Source organism: Argentina silus (assembly GCF_951799395.1).
Source record: "Argentina silus genome assembly, chromosome: 3".
NCBI lineage: Eukaryota > Metazoa > Chordata > Actinopteri > Argentiniformes > Argentinidae > Argentina > Argentina silus.
In genome coordinates, this window is record NC_139657.1 from 26,383,194 (window position 1) to 26,395,489 (window position 12,296).

The window sequence follows — 12,296 nt, forward strand, 5'->3', positions numbered from 1 at the left end:
ATTTGTTTTCTTGACACGCGTACCTAAATAAGCAAAAGCTCTATATGCCACAATGTAGACTGTGATTGGATACATGATTGGATACAAGAGATCTATAGTGGCTTCGGAAAGTATTCAGACCCCTTCCCTTTTTCCACATTTTGTTGTGTTATAGACTCAATTTAAAATGTATTCCTTTATTTGTTTCCCCATCAATCCACACACAATACCCCATAATGACACAGCAAAAACAAGTTTTTAGAAATATCAGCAAATGTATTAAAATTGAAATACAGAAATACCTCATGTACATACATATTCAGACCATTTGCTATGACACTCTTAAAATTAGCTCAAATGCAAAAATGTCGTCAACAAGTCACTCAATAAGTTGAATTGACTCCATCTTAATGCAAGGATAATAGTTCATGTGATTTTGAAATTAATATCTTTGTTTTTATAGGGTCTCTGGTTTGCTTAGGAATCAATTACACACTGTGTGGATCAGGTTGTCATTACAAACTGAGCAAATAGAGAGGAACAAAACTGCTCAGAAATGCGACCCTGAGGCCTGGGGAGACCTACAAAAATTTACAAAGTTGAATGGCGCAGAGGAAAAAGCACAGTCGATGGGACAACATCATCTCAGTCACTCTACAAAATTGGTCTGTAACCAAGTGGCCAAAAATAATCCCTCAATGGAAAATAATCTATCTCACATCCATAATTGTGTTTGCAACAATTAATTCAAGTGATACAGCAAAGAAAGTGGCTGGAAATGTGTTTATTTGGTTTTACTCTAAGCATTAAGTTTAGTGCAAATCCAGCATATGCAATGCAGTTTCTGCACCATCCCTCATGTGAAGAATTGGCACCGGCAGGGACTGGAGAGTTTGTCAGGATCAAGAGAAAATTAAGAAATTTGCTGAGTTGGTAGTGACATCCAAAATCACACAGTGTGTAATTGATTCCTATGCAAACCAGATACTATAAAAACAAAACATATTCATTCCAAAATCACATGAACTATTATCATTGCACTCAGATGGACGCAATTCAACTTGTCAAATGCCTGAAATTAGAGATATTTGGAATTGCGAGCTGTTATGAAACAGAAACCGGGCTTCGCGTGTTGTATGATTGCAATTATTATGCTTGAATTTGGCAGATTCTATTGCAAAGTCATTTGATATTCATACACGTTAAAAGTAGGTAAGGTCATTTTGTAAATCAGTAAAATCTGAGAAAATGCAGAAAAAGTTCTCAAATAGAATTTCCCTGATTCTCCCAGAACATATCTTTACACATGAACACATTAATCATAACTTATTTTTTAAAGTATTTTTTTTTTTTTCATATTTTTGTTGTTGTGAGGTAAAGGATGGGGTAGTGCAATGGCTTATGTGAACATCACCACATCTGGAGTAGCGGTCTATATATAGTTTACAAAACATTAAAAGGTATTGGACATCTCACATTTTCAAGCAAAATGGGAGCTCAAATAAGAGACTTGAAACGCAGTTACACTGGTAGGGAACAATTTGTTCATGGCACCCCTTTAAAAGGTGCAGTCCTCAATACATTTTTCTGTTGCAACATTGCAGTTTTTAAAGAGGCAAAGAGCTCTCTTCTTAGAAGTCTTGTGATGATAAGGCTTCCACTGAAGTCTGACCTTGTAACTTGTGTGTGTTTGTGTGTGTGTGTGTGTGTGTATGTGTGCATGTGAGCAAATGAGAAAGAGAGAGAGAGAGCGAGCCCACTGAGAAGTGTGGTTGTGAGCTGACAGGTACACAACGTTCCTGGAAAGCCATTGGAGATGATGACTAATACCCAAACATCGCTCTCTAACCACAAGCCTTGAACCTCCCCTCGAGGTTCTCGGTTTGAGGTGACTAACTGTGAGAAACATATGAAAAATACATTGTTGTTCCATTAGCTAATGAACCTTCCATCTTCTGAAAATACATGACTCTTAAAAATGTAAAAATACCGAGTACAATGACAAAAACATAATGATCAATTTATTTTTATTTTTATTCATAAGCATCAGATAACATACACTTTAAAAGAACCAGATGAATAAATGTTGTTCTCCTATGGCTTGTTAAGCATCTGGCCATCGTAAAACATCGTAAAAAGGCCATATTACCAACTAAGGCATTGCCTTACTGAACTTTCAAATTTAATCCAGAGGGCAAATCACAAGGCCTAGGCAAAGTAGGTTAAGGAAGTACAGTGCTTGGTCTATCAAAAGACTATATGACAGTGACATTCAAGGGTAACAGACTGATCTATAAAACATGTAGTCAGTCACATCATCGTGAGCTCCCACAAATTCTCTAAAAAACGGAGAGTGATAGAGTTAAAGCAGCACGCCTCCATATCAGTTTCGTCCACATGAGGTCTTAACATGTTTGTAAACAAGGTGGTGACTCCAGGTAAGTGTAACTACCACCACATCATTGGAGTTCTGTGTAAACTGCCCCAAAACCAAAACTGGGGGCAAGTTTGTGTCACTGTGGGCGGAAATGAGAATGGTGAATGCAGCTTTCAGTACATCATAATATAATATATTAACATGGGCATATTGATCTTTTACAGATACTATTCCACAGTGGTTATTTTTGAAACATGCCCAATGTGATGAAAACACAGATATAGCTCCTAGAACCAAGCAACGTCTACACCCATGTAAGCCAAAATGAAGCACGGTAGCCAACTCGCAAACGCTCTCATCAAACGACTTTGTTTAACAACAGCGTTTTGCAGAGACCTTTAACACTGATTTATGATTGGTCGGTCGTAACGTGCTGACATAACTGTTAGACATACAGTTTGGGAAGTACTCCTGGCACAACGGGCAGCAAAGTATCACAATGTAGCTTAGCATTGAGTTAGCCATTCAAATATTAGCGGTGAGCTAACTCAATGCTATTCCTTCAGCTCTCCATGCCTGCCTCCCTGGGTGGTCGGGCTATGTCTCCTTTCTCCTGGTCTGGGGTGGAGAGGTGCTCCAGCTCGTAGCGGCCGTACATGTCGGCTGGCCTGACCTCTGCCGAGGTCTTCTTGTGCTCACGAATCTGCTGGAGCTGGTGGCCAGCGTACTCAGGCTTGGCGGTGAGGGGCCCCAGGGGCACCTCCATGGCCAGGATGTCAGCCACCATGTAGGGCCGGAGCCACCCCACCAGAGGGGTGCTGCCTGGAGTGTAGTGGGTCTGGCGGTGGTAGAAGAGGAGCCCGTCCACCTGAGGACACAGAGTAATATAATATAATATATGCCATTTAGCTGACGCATACATTTCAGTATATATGGTCCTAGCAGGAATCGAACCCACAACCTAAGTGTTGTTAGCGCCAAGCTCTAACAACTCGACCACAGAGGAGTCCTCTCTGTTGAGCAAGGAATGGACTCACTGTTTTATAACTGCCTCCTGGTGACTGACTTGGGATCAGCGCTTTCTACCTCAGCTGTTGTGAGCTGGGTGGTAAAACAGAACCTAGACTCTTCTTTTAAGGCTGGGAACAACTGGACACTCATTAGGAGTTGGAGGTAGAGCAATCTCAGTGTAGCATTTTGCATTTATTTCATGAAGTTGACTTCACAGTTTCACTAAAGATTGACCGTAAGAAAAGTTAAATCACAAATGTATGACATAAATGGCTGGAGACCTATTTCTACTAGGATGTCATTGTAGGTGCTCTTACGTCAAAGCTGTAGTCAGTTGCCAGTGCTTGCTGGATGGACTCTGTTGAGCAGACCGTGCTTTGAAGACTCACAAACCGGAACTACAGAGAAAAACAAACAAACAGGAAAACATATAGTCACTTATACACATGTATAACAAGTTTTAGAAGATGTGCAACAGCTGAGCATTGGTTAATGCTAGTCTTCTGACTATAATATGATGATTATCTCTGGTAGGGTCTATTCTGATTCAATTTGAGAGATTTGTCTGAGGAATTATGTGTCCTATATTTTGAAGGCATCCTTCTGGATAGTAAAATATAAAAACTGGAATCTCATCATTATGCTTTAAAGAACAACTAAATAGCCTGTTCTTTGCCATAGCCCACCTGCTTTGGAGTGGAATTAAATTGTGGAGAATAATGCGCCAATTTTGCCACATGAAACTACTAATGGGGGATTAATTGTGCTTGAGGTGGAACATGTTTGTCCTCTCCATCATTTCAATAAACCATAGGATCGCATACATTTCTATGAAATTATCTAAACCACCGGCACAGAAAGATGTATGCTTGCAAAATGATGTTTCGTCCATAGTGCTATCAATCAATCATTCATTACCGCTGTCCATGGTTCTTATATTTCGTAGCTAAATCAGTGGTGGAAACATTGCCAATGTCAGCCTTCAACTGTCTGTCAGCACTCAAGTGTTTGAAAAGATTGTAACATTTGTTCCCATAACTAACTTTGGTAAAACAGTCATCAAACTGTTCAAAATGTACTTCCATCCGGCTGCGCCTCTATGACCGCAACACAGCAGTTCCAGTATCCACGATATAGCTTGTGTGCATGCACATTTGGCGCGTACAGCACAGATCCATGCGCAAAGGTGATATACAAGGAAATGAGAATAGACCCCTTAATGTCTTTTTTTTTGTTGCCCATTTCCCTGTTTATTTCTTTATACAGTACCCTATGTAAGTAATGGGACAGTGAAGCATTTTTGGTCAGCTGGTAGACTGACACATGTCTACCAGCTGACCAGGCATACCTCCTGGACAGGGTTCCTGATCTGTGGGACAGTTGTTGTGGGGGTTTTCTTAAAGGCCCACTAAGTGAAAATGGTCATTTCCAGTGTTTTGGTTTGAATTTTGGCTTCACTAGATCAAATTTGCATCACCCAAATATGGTTTCTGTCGTTTTCCAGTACTATTTTACTAAAATGTAAAATGTAAACATTTAAAAATGCTACTGCTACTCTCCCTCAAATGCTCAGTTTTTGATGGGTGTGATTTGAGGGATTATGCATCTGTCACTATGACCTGCTTATGTTATACTCCAACAGGATGTATACTCTGGTTAGTAAAACTCTATAAAATAAACTAATTATATAATTTGTTTACACTTTATATCCCTCCCATTTTATCCAGCACTAGCAGTTCACACACTTTGTCAGCTTGGCAGGTACAGACAACAGCCCAGACAAGATGAAACTAATTCTAAACATTTAGAATGTTGTGGTAAAATGCAACAAGACTGTTCAGAATACAAAAGTTAAGAAAACGATGTAACTGAAGTTATCTTGTTGTTTGAGCTAGCACAGTGCAAGATAGAATTTTTTTTTACAAAGGTAGCTTCAAAGTAACTCACCAAAAATGTTATAGCATCCAACTGCAAACAGAAATGGTGCATAAATCCAAATAAGAGACACTGTAGGCTGCTAATGAATTGGTCAACATTATAGCCATCTTAAAAAAACTTTGGGAACGGCTCACGGGACGAACTGTCAAATTTGCTAGCGTCATGTCCAGTCAATCCTCTAGTCTGCTAGTTTGAGAAATTGTGATAAGCAACATTTACCCAGAAATGATTTTATATGGAAATCAAAGTCACTTTAGTGAGCCTTTAATTATGGTGAGCATTCTTTGGTCATCCACGATAGAAGTCTTTCTTGGCCTACCAGCCTGTTTGTGATTGCTCAGCTCACCAATGCTTTCTTTCTTTTTAATGATGTTACAAACTGTTGATTTTGGCAAGCCTCAGCTTTTGGCTATTTTGAATTTTCAGCCTAATAAAAGCTTCCTTGACTTTCATTGACACCTCTTTGCTTCTGATGTTGGCAAATGCAAAGTCTAGAATCAATACTAAACATTGATAGCTCTCTAATGCCTGCACAAATGATGTGACAGGACACAACTAACAAACCAGAAACGTACACTCACTGAGCACTTTATTAGGAACACCTGTACACCTTCTCATGGTGGAGGTGGTGTAATGGTGTGGGGAATGTTTTCTTGGCACACTTTGGGCCTGTTAATACCAATCAATCATCGCTTGAATGCCACAGCCTATTTGAGTATTGTTGCTAGCCATGTGCATCCCTTCATGGCCACAATTTACCCATCTTCTAATGGCTACTTCCAGCATGATAATACACCATGTCACAAAGCAAAAGTCGTCTCAAACTGGTTTCATGAACATGACAATGAATTCAGTGTTCTTCAGTGGCCTTCCCAGTCACCGGATCTGAAGCACACCTTTGGGATGTTGTAGAACGGGAGATTCACAGCTTGAAAATGCACCTGAAAAATCTGCAGTAATTGCGTGATGCAATCATGTCATCATGGACCAGAATCTCAAAGGAATGCTTCCAACATCTTGTGGAATCAGTACCACGAAGAACTGAGACTGTTTTGAGAGCAAACAGAGGCCCTACCCAGTTGGTACCCTGAAATAGGTGGACTATGTATAAAAAGTGTTGTTCTAAATGGTGGAACCAATAGGTACACAAATACCCTCAAATAAAATATTTAACCTCATAGTAATTGTTTGATTTCAAATCCTTTGGGAGTATAGAGCCAAAAGAAGAAAAAATGCTTCACTGTCCCATTACTTACACAGGGCACTTTATGTACTGTACGTAGAAGGAGGGTGAAGGGAGAAGTGGAATACCACTCTCAAATTATTTACACTTACAGGGTTCCGTTTGGCGATATCTGACAGGCCGTTTGACTCCTGGACCTTCGACTGCAGCCAGTAGAAGCGGAACTCAGTCTGTGGGATAACAAACACCATCAACAAACCTGCCTTTGAAATCCCAAAACAAATGAATTGATCAAAGTGTCAACAAGGACATCAGTAGCCTGGTGTCAGGTCAAAGCGCCAGACTCTATAGTGTCAAGTATTTCACTTTTGCTTCTGTGCAATGGAGGCGATTCATCAGAAATAAAAGAGAGTGACATATGTTATCTCTCAGTCTTACCGGGCAGTCATACACAGGATGGCCCCTCCAACACATGACATCCAGGATGTAGTATGTCCGGTCCACCTCACTGTAGATGCAGTCTAGGATGGTGTAATCTGCACACAGGACATCAGAGGGAACATCTTTAGTACATCCATTTTACATCCGCTCTGAAAGGGCCTGATTGGTGAAAGAAATAGGTGGAGGACCCATTGGAGGGCTAAGTGGAGTCATCACCATACTTTAAGTGAAAGTCAGGGTTGGGGGGGAATTCCTATTCAATTCCATCAATTCAGGAAGTGTTTGGAAACTCCAATTCAATTCCAAAGCTTTTGATTTTCAATTTACAGAAGAACGTAATAAACACTGTTGTGCTTGAGTTGCTGACTATTGGAACATACAGTATACCCAGATACTCAGATGTGGTGAAAAGTCATTGAAAATGAATGCCCTTTTTTTCCAATTACAGAATTGAAATTCAATTCACTTCCGGAATTAAAAAGGCCCCAACCCTGGTCTACTTTTGTTATGTCAGAGTCACTGCTCTGGTGTACAATTTCCATGTTTGTGGCCTCTATAAATAATGCAACCGCCTTCTTTTTTTTCACGCCTTTTTCACATACCCTTTCCCATTGCAGAATTGTGTCTATTCCCCCCAGGCAGCAGAGAAGGGAAGCGGTTCACACAGTAGCCACTTTTAGTGTATGCTGCAGTGGATCCCTTCACAACGTGGAAGAAAGAGGAGAGAGAAAACATTGTCAATGTACGTGGAAGAATCATGTATCAGTGATAATCAATTGAGATTTCTGAAAGTATAAAGCTTCAGTGCTGGCAGACTGGTAGGTGTGTTCAGACACATGCATAGTCAATATGATAGACTGTGGTGTGGGGTGTGGTGTCTGTGTCTGCACCATGTGACATGAAAAGAAAACACTGATTGGTTCCTACCTTGGAGGCAACAATGAGCGATCTCTTCCCCACGGGACAGACGACCATCAGCCAATCAGTGTCCAGATCCACAGGCACCTCCACCAGCCACTCGGACAGCATGAGCTGAAGAGGAAGGGAACCACAGGTTACACTATGTAGGGCTCCTACAGTTCTGTTTAAGCGCAGAAAATAACAGAATTATGTAATTATGTAAACATGTAACTGTACTAGCAGAATGTTTATGTTAATTAAGTATGTTTTAGCCCTTCAACACACTTATCATTCATCCTCCAGTTATGAATGATATCAGAAGCCTAACTGTATTTTGGGGTGTCAAATGTCAGGTGTATGCTAAAGTAAATATGGGTTGAGAGAAATGTTTATCTTTGTAAGTCATGCGCCCTCTTCTGGTTATATGAAATAATACATTTTCATAATATCCTACAGTAGGATTATTTATTTTGAAAAAAAAAGCATTTGAACTAAAATGTTTACACATGTAATATTTAGGTTAATACTGTTAGCATTGGGAGACTATGGCTGTCAATTAATTCTTATCTTTCAATCTTAAATTAAGTTGCTATAACTCTGAGCACTGACCTGGTTGGCGTAGTACTTTGGCAACTTCCTCTGTTCAATCTCCATCTCATCTCCCTCTGCATCCTTTTCCTTCTCCTCCTTTTTCTCAATGTCTTCCTCACCATCACTGTCTGCCCCAGTCCAGTCCCCATCAGCCAACCGGCGTGCATGGTTGACATAGTTCAGCCTTTTCCTAAAGACAATAAAGCAAAGAGTTAGTCCTTGCATCCAGAGCTCTGCCTAGGCATTTGTGAGTGGTCACATCTCCCCAGCCCCATCTGTCAACGTTACACAAAAACAAGTATCTGGCCAGCCATTTGTCTGAAAAACTAATTAAGAATTGTATTTAAGCATACAGCAGTGTTTCCATGACATGTCAGTCTTAGGCAGGCTCCAGAAGCTCTTGAAGCCTCAACTTGCTAGTCTGAACACCAACATTTTCAATAAAAAAAAAAAAACATTCTTCAACATGGGAGACAACAACAGAACAAGCAAGGCCCACATGACTTAAGACTTGGATGCCATCCACATCCTAGTCGAGAGAAACACTAACTGATGAGTGAAAGACTAACTGATGAGTGAACTGACGTTTTCTGCTGATCTAGAAAGCGCCGCCGTCGCTCGCTCTGTTCCAGGACGCTGTACTTGGTCTTGTACTGGGCCAACCGCGGGTGGGGGGCGGACGTACTGTTGGGCTCCTTGGACACAGCGAAGCTGGCCGAGAGGGCTTGGGTGAGGTCATCCATGGTGAGTCTGCAAATCAACACAAAAAGGCTTTATAAGTCAATTAGGAGGTGAACAGTGGTATGAAGTTGCTACTCTATTCCAGTGTTGGGGAGTAGTTGCATTACATGTAGTTCAACTGCATTTGCAGTAGCTTGGTGGGAGTTCAACTAAATTCAAATCCAATTTTTCCTGTAGTTAACTACTCCAGTTTAGCATTTTCTCATGGGTTGTTTCTTGGGTATAGGCCTATACCAAGGGGTCACGCAAGTCCAATGCAAGGTCAAAGGTTTCAGTAAGCTATCTAGAGTCAGAGCTGATCAGTAAAACCCAGTCGTTCATTAAATAGCTGCAAGCCTAGACAACTCATGCGCAAAGAAAATTAAGTGTCAACTGGCTCCACAGCACTACACTTATTTCGACTGCCCTGAGCTTACTAAGAGCAACCAATTACATATGATTACATTATATTTTACTTCTAGGATTTCTGTGAGTAATTCTATGCTTTCTATGGGTAATTCTATTCGGGTGCCATTTTTGGACCGTTCCATTTACATTGTGTGAAGAGTTAACTTGAAGAGATTCATTAATGATCAAAACATGCGGTTATGTGAAGGCTCCTGATTCTATACAGTGTGCAACACTTTGTAACAACTTGACAAGGAACACACCAAACTCAAAACACTCTTGCTAGCTGTGATCAGCAGAGAGGATGATATAGCTTTGCTAGCTAGATAGCTATAGCAACGCAACCTATCAGACAGGTATCGCCAACTACTACGCATCATGAGTGTAGCTATAGAGCTCTACATCTTGTCTAACAAAGTCAACTTCACTGTTGCACATGCATATTCATTAGAAGTAGCTAGCTAAGAAGCTTATTCAAACTACCGATTGAAGCAGAGAGGGTGCAGATGTGATGCTGAGAAGGAAGCTGAGATGTCACGTTGCCGCTACGACCTCTTAGTTCAAATTGTGGAACTTCGCCCATCTACTTCCGGTCAATGTAAATGTATGTAAATTAGGATTTCTTCAAAATAAGAGCACCCAAGTTAAACTTTATTTTGCATTTAAACAAGATAAATCGGGATCAAGGAACCACAAACAATATGCTAATCATCTTAACAAATATAAATCAATCACAACCATATAATATTTGGTATAGTATTGCCCCAGAAGGGTTTGTAATTGTTCTTATATCCTAATTATTATTCTGAAATAGTATGGCCCGAGAATAATGGTCTGTACAGAACTGATGAAAAGATGTAAATTAATCTTTGGTACCACTCTACTCTGGAACACTTCTAGAATGCATATCAGGTGAGTTTGAATCTAAAGCGATGTAATTGCAAATGTTGCTGGCTATTCACTGCAGCCATACACATCAGAGTGCCCAATCTGCACTGTATAGGACACATATAATGGACTGTACAGAACTATTTTTCAAAGATTTCAATACATCTCTGATACCACTCTACTCGAGAGCACTTCTAGACTATGGATCAGGTGAGTTTGAGTCTAAAGTCATTGCAAATGTTTCTGGCTATTTACTGTGGCCATACATTTCAGACTGCCCCAGAAATCCTAATTTACATACATTTACATTGACTGGAAGTAGATGGGCAGAGTTCCACTATTGGAGCTCAAAGAACACAGATTTCAAGGTAGGGAACGGACCCTGAACCTCACATTTCTATCATGCTAGGCGGATTATGTGATACAGTGTAGGTCCTGGTTGCTCCCACACCCAAACATACCACCACAGAGTGAGTGTCAGTACTATGTGTAAGCTATTAGTATTTGTGTTTATTTTGTATTATTCACAGCTCAGGTTAGGGAAAACAGGCATTTTAGCTTTGTAAGCTTTGTCTAAGATTCCTAGAAGATAAAAGTTAACCTTTTACCCAAAACAATTAAGAGGTTAATCAGTATGGATTATACTGAGTGAAGCAGTGACTGGTGAAAGGAAGAAAGGATGATGCTAGTTAATTGAAAGGTTAGATAGATATAAGGTTGGAAAGATAGACGGTTAGATATATAGTATGTTAGAAGGTCATAGATAGATAGATAGATAGATAGATAGATAGACAGATTGGATAGGCCTGGGGTAGTTCAGTGGAGTGGGTGTGTGGGGGGGGGGGGGGGGTAAATAGCCAGCAACACTTGCAATTACATCACTTTAAACTCACACTCAACTGATATGCATTCTAGAAGTGCTCCCGAGTAGAGTAGTCCCAAAGATGTATTGAAATCTTTGAAAAATAGTTTTGTACAGTCCATTATATGTGTCCTATACAGTACAGATTGGTTACTTTGAGCTGTATGGCGGGGGTAAAAATGACTATTTTAAAAACCTTTTTTATATACTTTCTTTTGGATAATTTGTGTGTATTTAAGCAAAACTATGATAAAATATTGTGTTCCCATCACTTTCCATTCATGTTTTAACTCGCGCTTTTATTTTGAAGCCGCGAAAACGGCGATAAGCGAAACTGGAAGTCTTCATGGAGCTAGATGGAGCTTATTCGAGCTCAGAGAACACAGATGTCGCTGTCTACGCAGGTTGTTGGCGTGCGTTTTCTTTTTATGTTGGCCAAGTAAAGGGTTTGCCGGAGTTAGCTTCGCTCACATAGAACGAATGATGTTGTTTCTGGCAACAAAGCCAAATAAAGGAAATATCTATATCTAAATACATTTCAATATTCTACTACGAAAACTATTTGAAAGTGTAGTTCCAAATGATTCGTCATCCTCCGTCATCATTATCATTATCATCATCCTCATCCTTGTCGTCATCGTCATCATCATCATCATCATCATCATCATCCTCATCGTCGTCGTCATCATCATCATCATCACTAGTATGAGTACACTTGCTGTAGAGTATGTAAATGAAATATGCATTATATATATATCTATTATTATATCTATATATTATATATATATATCATCAATAACAGTTATTAGTCAACATAAAACTGCTTTGGAGGTCCAGTTGTCATAAGTGTAAGCCACCATCATTGATATGTTGCAATCATTTCCAAATATGACTGTTAAAAACAATATTTATTTTAGAGAGGGAACACTAGTATAGTATCACACGACAGGGGCAGTGTAGAGCTGATTTCTTGCCTCCCAGATTGGATAATAGGACCT

The 12,296-nt window shown here is 40.0% G+C and overlaps 1 protein-coding gene across 1 annotated transcript; it reads right to left on the reverse strand.

The window, feature by feature from the left end:
* Positions 1-2,010: 2,010 nt before the first annotated feature.
* On the reverse strand, positions 2,011-10,104 carry snupn (snurportin 1). Its single transcript, XM_083666649.1, has 9 exons — positions 10,032-10,104; positions 9,006-9,170; positions 8,439-8,610; positions 7,857-7,961; positions 7,532-7,628; positions 6,927-7,024; positions 6,641-6,718; positions 3,685-3,765; positions 2,011-3,224 (listed from the first exon to the last, which is right to left on the reverse strand). Exons 2-9 carry the CDS (start codon positions 9,161-9,163, stop codon positions 2,919-2,921), a joined length of 1,095 nt encoding a protein of 364 aa, XP_083522775.1. The 5' UTR covers positions 9,164-9,170; positions 10,032-10,104; the 3' UTR covers positions 2,011-2,918.
* Between the last annotated feature and the right edge of the window lie 2,192 nt (positions 10,105-12,296).